Genomic DNA, 17,961 nt, shown 5'->3' on the forward strand with positions numbered 1-17,961 from the left:
AGAGTCATCCCATGGCTGAGCAGTGTCATCCAGGAAAGATTAATCAAATGTATTGTTCTATTACACTGAATCATTTTCAACCAGAATACAATGAATGGTCTTTTCAAGCAGTTTACGGAACAGTTTATGATTAATTTACACTTAGGGAGTCTGCAGAATATACTCTAAATCTCTCAACATTCTAAGTATCTCACCAGTTTCTATATGCTCTAACTTAATTTTAAATTAGTAATCGTATCAGGGAATTTTTATTCAGTTCTAAATAGAGACATTTGGCTGTAATGAAAAAGCGGTGTGCAGACTGAGCACTGATTAGAGACACTGTCTGTCCTATTACAAATTTTCCTATTTTTTTCTATGTATGTTTTACAACCTATTTCCAGTTTAAAGCTAGAATTCTGTTTTCAATAAAAAAAAACAGATAAAATTATGTCTAAAATTTAAAAATATTAAGTAAATTTCTTTGCGAGCAGCCCTAGGCTGGGATATTCAAGTTTGATCACGTCCCGTAAAAACTCCCAACACACCAGCTGAGAAAAATATGGTGGTGTTTAGTGTCCAACATAATGACTCGGGAGTAAAAAGTCTTTGTTCCTTTTTCATTAATAAATAGAAAGGGAAAAGGCCAAAATAAGAGAAGTCTTTACAATGAAGCAAAAACTAAGGTACTTTTGATGCCCAAGTGGCATACAGGTTTAGTTTTCTGCGACATTAATTAATCCACATTAACTGACAATTAATTGACATTAATTAATGCAGACTTCATTTCCTTTGCACAATAAAATGACTCCATTTCAGCTGGCAACTGTGGCCTAGCAAAAATATTTCTGCCTTTCCGGGATCCGACTCCACCCCTCCCCCAAAGGAATTCTTTAAGAAAAAAAGTAGTGCCCCAGGCAGATGGCAGTCTGTTTCCTAATATGGAAAGCGAGCAAGGCTCAAATTTCACCAGCTGTACCTCACGGGGAGCTGAAGAGCTGGCGTTTCCAAAGGGAAGGTTTTCATTGATAATTTTGGACTAGGTCTTTTTTCTTCATGTAACAAACAGGTATTCTAACATCCAGCTCAATGGTATAAGCATCAGACATAATACTGAAAATACCATTGTCTTTCACAAACATTCAACTGAAAATTCATGCTGGCTAGATAACAAAAACTGACAAATTACTTGGCACTGTGCAAAACTAAAATACCTTCCGATCTGGAAATATATATATTTAGTTTACTTTAAAAGTGAATACTAGCTAACCCTGAGAACTGTCCTATGTCTGGCCGACGGGGCCACAGACAGTGAGACAGTTTTCCCTATTACATGTGCTGAATTGCTTCTTGCAATAACAGATCAGACTATCTTGTTTTAAGTACATCCTACCATCATTATCACAAACTGACCTTAAATGTTTTGAGACCTATAAAAAGATACCAGTTTGGAAGTTTCAGCATCTTTCTCCTTAAATTTCCAACAGCGGGAAACGTTATCTTTCCTTCCTTGGGCCTATACATTTACGATTGATGGGGGAAATGAAAAAATAGTAACTTCCCTCTATTTGTTTAAAGGCCTCCAATTCTTGTCCTATTAACTGAGACCAAATTCTATCACATTATTGTTCTGAATCGTGTTATAAAAAGTATGCAGCAGGGATTTGATTGCCTCGGTTCCTAAGGCATTCTAGGGTAGCAAACATAAATCTGTGTGTGGTATGCAAATGCTCATGATCTACAGCATAATGTATCTACTCATGTGACAGGAACACTTCTTAGAAGCTAACAAAATTCAGAAGCCCGCCCGCTTAGGCTATCATGTTTTACTCCGACCCTGATAATGAGAGCAAACAACTCAAGAAACTCCTAATTACTAGCTTCCTGTAATCATGTTCCGTTTTCATCCACAGTAAAGCCTGCGGTCTCTACTTATGTTGGCAGTGAAGCTGAAACACCAGCCCTGTGTATGAATCTTACCAATACAGATCAATCCTGTTGAGCTGAGTTTGCTGCCAGGAGAACATTCACAATTGAAAGATCCAAGGTTGTTCCTGCAGGCCCCATTGACACATGGGTTGCTTTCACATTCATTTATATCTACAATCCAGGAGGAAAAGATTCTGTTAGAACTGCCATGTGTTTCTGGAAAATATTATTCCAACAAGCCATGCTATGCCAGAATGTCTGGTAAACTTGGCTGTTGCAATTTTAATATGGATCTAGGAGGCATAAAGTGAATGGGGAACGGAGACATGAATTTTATAGCATGGATACACGCAGACAGGACTAGGGGCTCAGTAGGACTACAGGAATCAGCCCAGTATTGTGAAAGGATTTAGTACGTTACTTGCCACTCTTTCACTACCACTTTGCACAAATTGGGATTGATTTCCCCCACAATAAGACAGAACTGTCCTGTGGGAAATCTCAATTCTGAATGGATGGAAAACAACCATATTCCTGGGTACAATATGCTGGGCACAAACAAAGGTTGACTGTTTCTGTCATTTGTGGCTCTGGGAGGTTTTAGAAGAATTAAAAAAGCCTGTGTTAGAGACAATATATCACAATGCTGCCTTTCATTCCAAACTCCTGGAAAAAACTCAGGAAACGAGGGATGAAACTTTAATTCTGAGTAGAGTATTCTCTTTCAGTCTTCATCTACCTGCCTCTCTCTTTAGGCTGTTTACATTTACACGTTTGGTGCACAAACTTTAAAAAAATCAAAACCAAAACAAAACAAAACTGATTTTGGTAAAATAAAAAAAAGAGAACTTTTAATTGCTTAAAACACACCTTTGCTGTCATTAATCTGCTTTGAATCGTTAATCAACTCAGATAGCATAATCCACACAATCCTTACTGACTGTCATAAGTAAACAAGCACACCCATGTTCTCAAGTGGTAACTAAAGCAATTGTCAAGCCAATAAAATTAGTTTAACGGGAGTTAATTACAAATAAATACAAGCTTCAGTCCAAGTACTAGAAACAATACCCAAAACTGACTCCCAGTATAAACTCAACCATTCAATTTAAAGAAAGGATACAGATTTTTTTTTTTTTTTGTACTTGGTTAATTATGTGAAACAGGTCAGCACACCCCAAGGCATTTTTTGTTGTTGTTGGCCACAAGCATTTCTGAGCTCACCAGGGTACTTTTTTTTTTTCCCTAAACACCTTTTTCTTTTTTTTTTTTTTTTTAATGTTTTTATTTATTTTTGAGACAGAGAGAGACAGAGCATGAGCAGGGGAGGTGCAGAGAGAGAGGGAGACACAGAATCCGAAACAGGCTCCAGGCTCTGAGCTGTCAGCACAGAGCCCGATGTGGGGCTTGAACTCATGACCGTGAGATCATGACCTGAGCCGAAGTCGGACGCCCAACCGACTGAGCCACCCAGGCGTCCCAACACCTCTTTGAATTAAATAAAAAATACTATGTTGAGGAAAACATAAAAATAACCAAACGACTGCAATGCTTGCTCTTGAATGCCCAAGTCAAATATAAATTAAATTGCTCCTGAAAAGCCAGGGCTCACTGTTGACTCGCAAGTCTATGGACTTGAAACACAAATTTAAAAATCAACGTGGAAAACAGGTATATACCCTCTTTGCTACTTCAAAATTACTAAGGAAGTACTTAGGTACTAATTTAATTCTTGAAGTAGAAATTGAGGAAATATGAATGCATCTTTTTTTGTTTTTAATCAGTTTGTTTGTATCAAGAAATCCTCTTAAAAGAAAAATACAAGAGCGGGTTTTGTAAATATTGCACAGATTTAAAATGAAAGCATCTATTCCAGAGTACTGCAATTCTTTTAGTAAAAACACAACGGGAAGAGGGAACCAGATAGTCAAAAAAAGAAGCAGATAACTAATCTGAGGACAAACTATATATAATTCACCTATGAATTTCATTTGTAAGAAGCTCCTAAAAAAAGCAAAATGACAATTATCATATATTTTGAAATCCCTATTCTAAATTAAGCAATTATGAACTCCCAAACTATAAACACACACAATGACAGCTACAAATATCAATGGTTTAATTTTTCTTTAAATACAATGTTTTTATGTTACAAATGTCATGGAACCAGGAATTGAAACAGTTCACTGTACATTCCTGGAAATAAACTTCAAAGCACATCTGGTTTACATTTAACTAGTTATGTCACTGGAAACACAATCTAAACCACAGTGCTTGCTGTAAAAATGTTAACTTTCACAGACTTGTGGAGCTCAAACAAAAAAAGTAAAATAAATTTTTTGAAACTTTAGTCTGAACTATCAGCGGAACTTTATTATTACTGCTATTTATTATATATTTAAAATAGCCTGTTGAAAACATGAACGACAAGCAAAATTAGTGACTATAGTAAATATATACAGAGAAAGCTGGAGTCTCCACTAAATCTGCTAATAATTCCCAGCCTAGTCTTTGGAAATTAGTTTAAAAAGGACAGAATAAGGAGAAATGCTTCAGGCAGACACATTTACTATGTGAATGCAATGGCAGAAATGAGAAGACCCAAGGGAAAAAGACAATCGTGGCCTTCAAATCTTTTTTTTTTTAAACACTTAATAAAATGCAAATGACTTAACAGTGGGAAGAAAGTGAGAAATAAGCTATTTGGTTAGGCTTCTCACAATAAATCATTTTTATTTCCACAAATGCCATCAGGCTAGAGCCAAAATATTTCTCTATCATTTCTCTTCTATTTACATAACATGAGCTTCGTTCTTATGAATGACAGATACGAAATATATTTCATATTAAAGAAAAGGCTTAGATTTATCATGAACAATTATCCTTTGGACAAAAGTAAAGAGCACTCATTCTAACACTGTTGCCTGATTTGGTCCCAATGTCCCTCATATTTATATAATCATCCAACCATTTGCTTAAACACCATTTGCTCCTACGCTTCAATTGTTCCTGCAGGCAGGTGAGACCCTGCCTTTTATTTATGCGTTAGTACCCTTCACTTCCATCTTACTTGTTACAATGGTGGGAAAATGCTATAAAAATCACTGACAATTCAGTGTACAAACACAACTGGGACCAAACTGATTCAAAGACACCATCCACCTTGTTCCCCATTATGTGCCTCTCTCAAGACAGGACTAAAGGGTATTTTGACTGGGCAGGGAAACTAGTTCATCAGCTTCCCCGTGAAACCAAGAAGGTATCCTAAGCTGACATGCTTTCAGAGTTTCCTGACCCTTAAGAGAAGCTCATCCTCACAAACACAAAAGATAAAACTGATCAAGCACAATGGGAAGGAAATGCAGAAAGTTGGGAATAAAGAAAAAAACAAAACAAAATAAAACATTACAACTCTTGAAATCCCTTCTTGCTGCCTCAAAAAAAAAAAAAACCTATAGAGGAAATATGGCTAGAGTATTTTTTTTTACAGAGTATGTTTCTCAGAGCAATTCTGAAGGATAATATAGGAAACACTCTAGCTGAATACATTGGTGACACCTGAGCTACTTAAAAAAGACAGCTTTTCAGCAGCATCTGGGGGGCTCAGTCAGCTAAGCATCCCACTTCGGTTCAGGTTATGATCTCATGGTTCAAGGGTTCGAGTCCTGTGTCAGTCTCTCTGCCAACAGCTCAGAGCCTGGAGCCTTCTTCAGATTCAGCGTCTCCCTCACTCTCTGCCCCTCCTCTGCTCACACTCTGTCTCTCTCAGAAATAAACATTAAAAAAAAAAAAGACAGCTTTTCTATCGTTTCTGCTCAACTATGGACAAGATGAATCTTCAAGTACTTTAGGATTGAAAGAAAGAAGTGTTGCTCTTTGAGGAGCCCCTGCAAGAGGTGGGGGCAGTAGGGGGACAGGTATCAGGACTGAGTTTAGAGAAACTGCCTTTTATACTTAGGGGTTTTTTTCTTATTGTTTTGTTGTTGTTGTTGTTTTCTTCAGGCTTATTGGTATTTTTCCATGGTCCCTCCAACTCAATCCAAACTTAGAATTGCACTTTGTAATTGCATTTCATTGACTTCAGCTGAGTCACTTGTGTTCTGGCATCTTGTTCAAGCCCTAACTTGTTTCAGTTCACAAGAATGCTTTGAAATGAAACAATAAGAAGAGAGAATGGTAACATCTTTTTGCATCATATTACTACTGCTGTTTTCTTGGCTATGGAGTCGCCAAAAAAAGAACTATTTCAACAGAAAAGGAAAGGTCTATTCAAAATAATTAAAGATGGAATCTTTTTTTAAGTAACTTTGGCAGCAGTTTCTGGATTTGAGACCTTCAGAGGACACTTGTATAGGTGCCCCCTCCCACCGCCCCCACACTCCCCAGGAAGACTTAAAAAGAACAATGACTAGGAGTCAGACAATGGATTATTCAGAAATACACAGGACTTAGATAAAGAAACAAAATCATAATTGAATGCCCTGCTTGCTTAGCTGGTATCTCACTGAAAATGAGGCCCTTTGTCATGTAAATAATTCACACAGCATCCACTATATATACAAAAATGTGGTTAAAAGAAAGAAGTTTTTAACCAGTGATTTACTATCAATAAACCTAAATGGTAACTTTTAAATCATCAAATGGCAAGGACAATTTCCTTAGACTATACATTTATTTATGGTGACCATTTTTACTCAGGCCCCAAATATTTTCTGGGCCAATCTCTGAGGTGTATCAATCAATCCATAGAGAAAGTGCCTCAGGGCTGACTCTGACATTACGTGCCAGGTTTCCCCGAGGCTAGTATATGACAGTTTTTAAAAAGAGAAAAGGGGGCGCCTGGGTGGCGCAGTCGGTTAAGCGTCCGACTTCAGCCAGGTCAGGTCACGATCTTGCATTCCGTGAGTTCGAGCCCCGCGTCGGGCTCTGGGCTGATGGCTCAGAGCCTGGAGCCTGTTTCCGATTCTGAGTCTCCCTCTCTCTCTGCCCCTCCCCCGTTCATGCTGTGTCTCTCTCTGTCCCAAAAATAAATAAAAACGTTGAAAAAAAAAATTTAAAAAAAAAAAAAAAAAAGAGAAAAGAAAACAAAAAAAAAATCTGACATTTAATTTCAGCAAGTAAAACAAACTGGCTCCTTTCACTACCCCCCCCAACCCAAATTTCAAAATGTTTGTTGATATTTTACCTGAATGGAACAAAACTGATGGGTTTATAAACTGGGTTAGGTACATACTATTTCTTCTTTTTTTTTTTTTAATTTTTTTTTATTTTACATTTATTTATTCTTGACAGAAAGAGACAGAGCGTGAGTGGGGGAGGGGCATAGAAAGAAGGAGACACAGAATTTGAAGCAGGCTCCAGGCACTGAGCTGTCAGCATAGGGCCCGACGTGGGGCTGGAACCCAGAACTGGGATCTCATGACCTGAGCTGAAGTCAGACATTTATCCAACTGAGCCACCCAGGCGCTCCTTCTTTATTTTTTTAAGGTATATTTATTTACGTAAGTAATCTCTATACCAACCCTGGGGCTGAAATTAAGAGTCAGATGACCCTGAGATTAAGAGTCAGATGCTCTACCAAATGAGCCAGCCAGACACCCCAGTACAGGTGATTTCTCAAAATTGATAGATGAGGCTGAAGGAGATCATTGAATTTTAAAAACATTCAAACAATACTCTGTTCACTATCTTTTTTCATCAATGTACTTGACAAACATCGATGGCCATCTAGGTACTTACGCTTCACAACTAGGCAAGCAAGACATCTCTTACCTTCACATGTCTCTGTCTCCGTTCTGAACACATACCCAGGTGGGCACGTGCAACTGTAACTTCCAGGCGTGTTTCTGCACAGGCCATTGTCACAGAGCAGTCTGTTTACCAAGCACTCATCAATGTCTGAAAACCGCCATTCAAAGACAGGAGAAACACATGTTGAAATGAACAATCCGATGACCAATAAAGTTTTATTTTTATTTTTATTTTTCCTCATCCCCTCCTTGATTTCATCTCTCCTTTTAAAAAGTTAATATATTTTTAAGTGAAGTACAGTTGACATGCAATATTGTATTAGTTTCAGGTTTACAATATAGTGATTCGATATTTATATATATCATGCAATGCTCCCCATGGTAAGAGTAATTACAATTTTTTTACAATATTATTGACCATATTCCCTGTGCTGTACTTTTTATCCCTGCGACTTATTTATTTTACAACTGGAAGTGGACACTTCATTTAATCCCCTTTGCCTATCTCACTGCCCCGCACCCACCCCGCCAAAAAGACTTAGTCTCTGTGCCCACAGTACATTCCTTGATCCTAAGCAAAATATATTCGGTTTTACTTGTACAAGAACATTCTTATACTGGTGCCTATTTTGAAAATGTTCTTAAGTCCCTGAATGAACACACACACACACACACACACATACACACACACACTATATATTTGAAAGCACCAATGAAATACATCAAAAGATTACTCACTCACCTATATACTTGTTTATATATAATAAAAACAAGAGATGATTTTAAAAAGTTTTTTTAAATTAAAATTCTAATCAAAATGCGTTAAATGGCACTAAACAAAAGGTGCTTACTACTCTTTTTCCATTAGGTTTTTACTTCAGACACAATTCATTATTTATGGGGAATTAATGATCTATTTTGTATATTCTGTTAGAAGTCTACAACAGCCTAGAAAATATTATGTAATGCTCAGGTTTAAGAAGCTCACACTGAGTTTTATCTTCATGTCCGTGCTCATTTTTGCAAATGTAGTTAATAACAGAAAGAAATAAAAAATGAAGTGTGGGGAGCATAGTTCCTTTAACCTACAGTTATATTTTTAGTCTCACAAATAACAATTGTACCTTACCAAACGATATATATGGTATACTGTTGTAAAAATTTGGAAAACAGATATTGGAAAAATATTTGCTGTACTTCTATCAGCACTGATAAATATTATTTTTTGTGTCTTATCTGATCTTTTTTCGTTTGGATGTTATGTTTTTGCTCCCATTCTGACTTGGGAACACTGTATTTTAAGCAGTTCCATACACTTCCCAATGATGGTGTCAGCTTGCTGCATCACTAATTATTTACCTACCATTCCATGCTTTGGCTTAAAATGTGTTTCTCAAAAAAACTTAGGTTGAAGCCAGTATGTGACCTTATTTGGGAAAAGGAATGTTATAGAAGTAATTAAGCTAAAGTGAGATCCTTAGGGTAGGATGTAATCCAATATGGCCACTGTCCATAAAAAAGGGGAAATGATGTGAAACAGAGCAGGAAGATGAAGTGAAAAGACACGGAAAAGATGTACATATGACCAGAGTGATGCAACTGCAGGTCAAGGAATATCAAGATTGCAGGCAAACACCCGAAGCTAGAAGAGCAAAGGAAAGATCCTGTCCTGGAGCCATTAGAGAGAGCATAGCCCTCTGAATACCTTGATTTTGGATTTCTGACTTCCCAAATTGTGAGACAATAAATTTCTCTTGCTTGAAGCAACTCCAACTTTGTAGGTTTTTTTGTTTTTTGTTTTTTTTACAGCAACCCTAGCCAACTAAAACTAAAATCTGGCCTCATTTTAATTTTAAAATGTAGTTCTAACTTTTATCAAAATTATGCATATTCTTACTTTAAAGAGTCAAGTAGTGCCATGAAACATGTTTAGGGTACAAATGCTCACTGAATCTCCCTGTTTCCAGTAGCGTGCCCCTGTGCTCAACTGTGTTCAGCAGTTATGCTGGCAGCAACTTTTCTTCTGGTGAATATCAGGTAGTAGGTTTACATGTTTTTATAAATGTTCAATAATCTTTGGCTGGTGCCCTTCCTCATGAGTGTCAAAATCCATTATAAGCATATGATATTTAATACAGACTTACACATCTATCTGTACATATGTCTTCAACTCAAGATCAAATGAATATATTCAATAATGAAATTCAGTGCCATAAGGGCTGAAAAATATTTTTTTCCTAATCATAATCATCAAAACTTGGTTTTAAGAGTCATCAGTGATTAGGTGTAACCATTATTATGTATAATGATGAACTGACAGCATTCGCTTTATAAAAATGGACTCAGTGCTCTATAAGAAAACCTAAATTCTTCACAAATTCTCGAATAGATGAACTAGGTACCTGAGTTTTTATAAACCTTCTCTTATAAATTACATAAAGAAACACCTATGTTTGGATAGGTTGTAGCAACTAGTTGCTTCCTTGTAAGTCAAAGTTTTCTAAACCTGTAACAGTTCATTTTCTTAACTTAACTGCCTTGTTAACTCTGAAGTCCCTTTCTTAGTGGAAAAAAAAAACTGCACCATTTAGATATATGCAGAAATACAAGACAATAATGGAGTACATATCTATTCACTTGGGAACAGAATGATTTAAATACTAAGTTCTGCCACTAAAAAGTTTGTTATTTTGTAACAGAATTGGGTGGATTCCAATAGCTTTATTTCTCTCTATAAGAAGGAAAGAGAAACTGTAAGATCTGCAGTTTTATTCACTTATTTGTATTTCAATTTCTCTTATAATCCATGAAATGAAACTATACAAAAAGTTCTCGTATAAATACAGCAACTTACCAATACAGTTTCTTCCAGACGCATCTGGCTCGTAGCCACTGTTGCAATTACAACGGTAACTACCACGTAAATTTTCACAAATTCCATTGGCACATATATCGGGATCCAAAGCACATTCATTGATATCTGCATTAAATGTTGAAAGTTTAATGCTCACAGATATTGCATTGTTTGTTGACATATGTTGGCCTAATAAAGATCACTCAACATATAAAGTGTTTAACTCCGCAAACCCACAATTTGCCTGGCTTTCACAAGGGGAAAGAAAATGAAAATAAGGAATAAGAGACTGAAATTAAGGGATACAGGACAATTCCCTGGTAAGTTAAAAGAAAAATGAAGGGAACTGGCAGAAATTCAAAGGAATAAACCACGTAATGTGCCTGCATTTATGATAAAATTAATAAAGAAATTTACAGGCTGTTGGCTTAAAATCCAAAGGAAAACTTAACTCGATAGGTATTATGACCATCTAATTAAAGGACAACCATTTATTAGGGTGACTTATATAATTTTATGGTCCCCAAAGGCATGGAATATTTCTATTTTATTATCATTTTTTTACAATCAACTAAGTAATATGATACTTAATAAATGTTTCTCATTGTTGACAAGTTGAAATTAATGGAGAGGACAGTTCAAAGATGGATGCTTGAGAACCCAATGTTTTATAAGAAGCCATCAACAGTGAGTACTCTGTTGGCCGTGGGCAAGACCTGAAGAATGACGTGCTCGTCTGAGCAACCCAGTACTTGGAACAAGTGGCTGGCTCTGTTGCAGAGACCATATTGAGAGGGGATTAAAAAAATGGACATAGTATCAAATTTTGGTAATGATGCTCAAATTTTAATCTTAACAATTGTTTTCCAGAATGTGGAAGACCTTAACATACCCCAGAAATGTTAGCTTTTTCATTTTATTTTTTGGGACAAACATCCTTATACAAGTTGGTTTCTTTACTGTGGTTTCTGGTGTTCATGGCAAAGATGCAGTATTACTGTCAACTGATCTAAAATGTGTCTAAAATCTTCTCAAACACAAAAGGAGAAGAAATACATACATACATACACACATACATACATACATATATACAGTGAAAATTAACAATACCCTACAGTTTTCTTAAAAAAAAAACACATAAGAAACTGTATGTGTATACTATACATGTATAAAAGAACTTTAAAGTTGTAAACAAATTTATTTAATATTCAATATTTCATGGTGGCATTTTGTTAATCATATTGCTGTTTAAAATAAGAAAATGTGAATGAATTTCTTATTTAAATTTAGTAAGTTTCAGTATTCTTAGGCACAAATAATCTTCATTTTTAGGGTAGTAAATCCCAAACTTGATCCATATCAAGTATCTCTTAAGGATTTTTTAAAATCATGTCAGCACCCCTATTTAATATTTTCTCTTTAAACGGACTCACTTTTTCTAAACCTAAATACCAACTTTAGCCTCTTCTTAAGCAATGGTACCCACAAAATTACAGGTCTAGTTTGCTAGAGACATTTTCAACGTGTATTTAAAAGTTACATATTTACCTACTATGAATGTGGCATCTACATACATTTAATATATCTAGCTTATAACCACTATTCTAGGAGATAATTTATCTTATTATTTCACACTGATGTTTTATGAAATACTCTCACAACTCATGTTATAATCATAAAGCTACTAATTTCATAATTACTGTAAGACTGAATATAGAATAGAGTTACCTCTTCCATCCACAGTGATACCTACTCCACTACTACAAAGACCATGGAATTCAGCTGGAAGATAAAAAAAATACAGAAATGAAAAACTCTAAACACTATCTCTCTGTATACAAGTCACTTACATCACTCCAAAACTATCATGAAGAAAAATCACTGGTAATAATTTTTAAAATGAAAAAAATAGTTACTATTTTCCAGCACATAATTACTTTGACAATTCCAAAATCATGGATGAGCATAAAAAAATAAAACTCACTTGTGATTATCACCCTGAATATAGTTAATATAACGATAAATGTTACAAATATATTCCACATTTGGAAACTTAAAAAAAATCCAAAATAGATTGTAGAGAATGCTTTTTAACTCTTTTTCTCTCAGTAACAAAATAATTATAGAGAATACTTATATAACAGCAATACTTACATACCAGCATTTACCATGTGCCTGGTATTCCAGCATTTTCTAATAGTTTATTTAATTCTCCCAATATTACAAATGAAACAGACATTTTATTTAAGTGTGGTTAACACACGATATTACATTAGTTTCAGCCGTAATACATTGTGACTGGACAATCTGATACGTTATGCCGTGCTCCTTACAAGCGTACCTACTGTTTGTCACATCACCGTTAGAGTACTGCTGACTGTATTCCCTTTGCTGTACCTTTTATCCCCGTGACTTACTCATTCCAAAGCTGGAAGCCTATACCTTCCATTCCCCTTCGCCCATGTAGCCTAACCCTTCACTCCCTCACAACCATTAGTGTCTGGTCTGTGTTTACAGGTCACCTTCTGCTTCTGTTTGTTTGTTTGCTCTGAGTTTTAGATTCCACATGTAAGTGAAATCATATGGTATCTGTATTTCTTTCTCTGACTTCTTTCACTTACTTTTCACTTTCTCTGACTTTCTTTCATTGTCTTTTACAGCTGAGTAATAATCACAAACTAGATACCATTGCTGTCCTCTTTGACACCTGAGAACACTCAGGCAGACATGTGAAGTGACTCCCCAGATCACAGAGGCTGTAAGGTGGGGAGCAGGCTTGGATTCTCAGCACTGTGTCACAGACATTTCATGTTCATATCCCACTTAATCGACTATTTACTGTTTTTACTCAGTTATGTGGATGCACCACATTTATTCAGTCTCATAATGATGAAATCAGGTTTGTCCAACTTTCAGCAATTATCATAAATAATAGGAAATTCAATTATATCAGTACGTTAATCTCTTGGAAGTCAAACTGCTCAGCATTTATGACTCTTTTTAAGGCTTCTGATACTCCTCCTCTCCCTACATGTCCCAGGCTAGCCTTCCATCAGCAGAAGAGAGTACCCATATGGAAAAAAGCAATCATCGACACTTTACCAAGCTAATGAACAAAAACGACGTCTTATTTTAATTTTCATTTTAGCACATCCTTTCATGTGGCTCTCTATTTGCTTTTGCATTTTGTGAAATCTTGTTTGCATACACTGCGCTTTTTTCTACGGAGGATTTCAACTTTCCTCACCAATTCGTGTAAATTCCTTATAAATTAAGCAAGATATTTTTCCAATTTACATGTGTATTTTAGTCTTTGGTTTCTGTTCTTGCTAGTCCTTTACTATCACAAGATTACAAATAGTTTATATATTCTATAAGAAGGTTATTTTGTAAGGTTTAATGCAGGGAGCTAACTTCATATTTTTTCTATTATTTTTCAACAATATTCATTACTTAGTTCAATCTTTCCTCACCAATCTAAACGTTATCTTTACTGTATCCTACATTCCTATTTATAGTCACAACTGTTTCTAGATGCCAGATTTTATTAGCTCACTCACCTTTTCATCTAGCCTTGTTACCAATTTTTGTACATCTTTCATAGTATGCATAATTGACTTAAACACTTTTAGGGCAAGATGTCCTACCTTAACTCTTCTTTTTAAAAAAATGCTCAGTTCATTCCAGAGGAAGGCTAATGCTTTGCTGAGATTTGAACAATCCCTTGAAGATTTTCAACACAATTACAAGCCATTTCCCTTGGCTGGAATGCATTTCTTCCATCTCCTACCTGCAATGTTCTTATTCCTTTTTTCAAGATGAAACTAAGCAGATACCCCACCCCCAGCCCTGTGAAGTCCTTCCCAGCTTCTCCAGACCACTTACTTCTCCTTCCTGTGTGCTCTCCCAGTTCCCTGTTTATGTCCTGCTTGTTAAAAATGTTTATTTATTTTGAAAGAGAGAGAGAGAGAAAGAGAGGGAGAGGGAGAGAGAGAGAGAGGCAATCCCAAGCCAGTTCCACCCTGTCAGCTCAGAGCCCGATGCGAGGCTCAGTCTCATGAAACGCAAGATCAAGCCCTGAGCCAAAATCAAGAGCTGGACACTTAACCGAGTGAGCCACACGGGCGTCCCTATGTCCCTCGCAAGGCATCAATCACACTAAACTGTAGTTTATACATTTGCCTGACTACACTCTCAACTATTCTCAACTTTAAAGAAAAAAAGAGGTTGTGTTTATTTTTAGTCCCTACTATACTTACATAAATTCAGTACAGATTATGTAAAAATATTAATAAACAAGAGTCAGAGAAAGAATTAGGCCATGTAATGTGACTCTATCTGTGAAAAAATTAGTAAATGATTATTACTCACTTAGATTACAGCCTAAGACCATGCTGTGGCTAGATGGAAAATAAAATCAGGCTCTCGTGAATTCACTATAACCTTGAAAGTGACAAGTGGATTTTATGCTGTTCATCTTCACAATGATATTAAATATCAAAAACTCTGAGGAGTAAGGTATCCATATAATAAATATGTTATAACACCCATAATTGCGTCAACAAACACATTCCTCTACCCCCTGTGTGTACTCTCTGTGCGGGGATCATAGATAATAATACAGGACACATTTCCTCATTCTATGCCTCACATACCAACAAAGACTTGGAGGTCTTCAACTGAAAATAACGACAGAACACTTGAGAGCTGATGTACTCTTTGGCCAAATATCTAACGCTACCTTTCTAGATTCTTTATCAGACGTGACACAGGCAAACAGGACTACCTGAGTTTTTCGCAGGGCAGGGTTGGCAGGGCTCTCCAAAACCGTAGTCTGGATTGGCGCAGCAGCATTCTGACTTGGTCACCGCACCGGGGAAAGGACGGACACAAGCTCCCTTCTTGATCCCGCCGTAGCACGTACTGCGCATGTGAGTATCTGCAGGAAGAAGCGGAGTGACAACTGGAGATGGTGAAAGAAAGAGATTTCAAAACTGAGGGTTTCTATGAACCTAAGAGGCTACTGGATGGGAAGCCTTTAAAGGGCATTTGCCTCTTTTCTTTTTCTTTGTATCTTTAGCATTTAACGGTGCTCAGAAATGAATAAACGCATGCTTGTAATGTCAACAATACTTTTTTTTTTTTTTTCTACAAAGTTTTACGCACCATGCAAGCATTCGTTATCACACTTGAGCCCACAGGCCTTTCGTGGAAGCAGGAATAATGCCATCATTTATAAACATGACTTTGAGCTCTAATCACTGGCTATGCAATCCTCAAAATGACATGTGCTATTTCTATTTTGGAAGTGCTTAGGAACAATGAAGTGCCTGGCTGTGAAATTTCTTACTTCAACTTTCTGAGTTAGGAGGCCTTTCTTGTCAACCCCCAGTTTACTACTGTGACTATGTTTTAATCTCAGACTCTCAAAAAACCCAGTTATTAAAAAAAAAATGTCCACTGCTATGTGTCCTCAGTATTGGGTTTGTTGCTTTGCAGACATGATCTCACTGAACATTCTGATCGACAACTCCACAGGACAGCGATCATTATCCACGTTTTATAGTGAGGAAGGCAAGGTTCTGAAGGATTACTTGAGTAGCTCCAAGTCCTACACCACCCACTGCTCATGCTGGAATTCATACTCAGGCTGCGCGACTTCCAAAGTCCTTCCTCTTTCCTCTATATCATGCTATGTCCCAAAGAAGCATACCCAGCTTACGCCCTCACTCTGACGCCTCATACAATATGCTCCCGTTTTGTCAGCCGCTCAATGGTGAACTATAAAAAAACTCAGCTCACCAGAGAGGCCAGAGAAGCTGTATAGTGTGTAAACCAGACACTGGCATAGTTATTCCCAACTTGTTGGAAATAGTTTTATCTGCTTATTATAACACAAAGTAACCGGAGTCACCTGCTGCTTATGATCTGGTGATGTTTCTCATTAAAACGGTAAGCTTTATGGCTGCACTAGACAATAAGATGGGCGAACACTCACATGGAAGAAGACATGAGATTCACCACAACAACCCTACAGACAAGACATGCTGCCCCTTCTGCTTCTGATGAGATGGGGTCTGGCAAAGCCAGCTCAGAGTGACATAACAGAGCAGGGTTCCATTCCAAGACAAGTATGTACATATACAACATAGTGCATCATTTCCAATAGGATTTTGTGAGTTGATTATGATTTTTGTGATAATGACATCTGTTATCTCAGAAGGCATCACAGAATGGTCAATTTCATTACTGTTTTCATGTTGAGAATATAATCCTTTCACAATTTCTAGAAGGAAGTCGATAAAAAGCCTATGGTACGTGCAGGAAGAGTCAGACACATTATGTGGTGGCCTGGGTTACAGATTAACGCAGTTGTATAGAATACCCAATACCAGAAGGTCCATGAAAAGGAAAGTAACATAATATATGTGTAGGTTTTAGGGACATGAACTGTCTTAGGCTCTGGTCCCTATGGGAAAGAGCTTACTTAAAATACTTAACACACCCATCACCCATTAAATAAGGATAGAGTTTATATAATAAATGAGACTTGTTTGTTAAGCAGTAGGCACAGTGTGTAAGACACACAGGAAATACTCAAAGAATATGGTGACTTCCTTATTTCTCTCTTCTATTTTTTTTTTTTAATTTTTTTTTCAACATTTTTTATTTTATTTTTGGGACAGAGAGAGACAGAGCATGAACGGGGGAGGGGCAGAGAGAGAGGGAGACACAGAATCAGAAACAGGCTCCAGGCTCTGAGCCATCAGCCCAGAGCCCGACACGGGGCTCGAACTCACGGACCGCGAGATCGTGACCTGGCTGAAGTCGGACGCTTAACCGACTGCGCCACCCAGGCGCCCCTCTCTCTTCTATTTTTAATAAGGACAGTCAACCTTCTCCTGTTAAAGGTTTCAGACCAGAACCATAGCGCATATACTCTTCACATATAACTGAGACACTGCTTACAGGTGGACAGGGTAAGAGGCATCAGGACCAGCAGCACCATCAGATGTGCTCATATCAGATGTGCTCATATCAGATGTGCTCATATACATGTTCTGGAGAGGGATTGGAACTGAATGCTCCTGACTTGTATCTTTTCCATGTTATCAATTTTCTCCATGACTTATCTTACTTAAAAAGTGGAATTTTTAAACAAGTTGCTCAGATTCTACACACCAGTGGTAAAGTATGGATGCAAAATGCTCATTCTATTTTATGCTTCTTTTTTTACTGTCAGCTTTTCTTTATTGCTTAAAGTAGCAACTCTAAGACAATACCCTAGGTGTGATGCCATGATTCTAATAGAACAAGAATAACTAATAGCTAACTTGCTGGGGATGTGTTTGATTCCAGACACCATTCAAAGCTTTACACAAAAAATCTCATATTATTTTACTTAATTTTCAAAAAACTAATGAGAAAATGAGGCAGAGAGAGATGATG

At 36.9% G+C, this 17,961-nt stretch overlaps 1 protein-coding gene across 1 annotated transcript in view; it reads right to left on the bottom strand.

Annotated features, from left to right (window-relative positions):
• FBN2 (fibrillin 2) overlaps window positions 1-17,961 on the bottom strand; it is a 260,207-nt gene that overhangs the window by 88,899 nt on the left and 153,347 nt on the right. Inside the window, exons 16-20 of the mRNA XM_043586875.1 lie at window positions 15,299-15,451; window positions 12,241-12,294; window positions 10,513-10,638; window positions 7,681-7,806; window positions 1,960-2,079 (exon numbers count right to left, since the gene is read on the bottom strand). Of these exons, the coding sequence (XP_043442810.1) occupies window positions 1,960-2,079; window positions 7,681-7,806; window positions 10,513-10,638; window positions 12,241-12,294; window positions 15,299-15,451 (579 nt within the window). The remainder of the gene's footprint in view (window positions 1-1,959; window positions 2,080-7,680; window positions 7,807-10,512; window positions 10,639-12,240; window positions 12,295-15,298; window positions 15,452-17,961) is intronic.

This window comes from Prionailurus bengalensis, chromosome A1, assembly GCF_016509475.1.
Source record: "Prionailurus bengalensis isolate Pbe53 chromosome A1, Fcat_Pben_1.1_paternal_pri, whole genome shotgun sequence".
Lineage (NCBI taxonomy): Eukaryota > Metazoa > Chordata > Mammalia > Carnivora > Felidae > Prionailurus > Prionailurus bengalensis.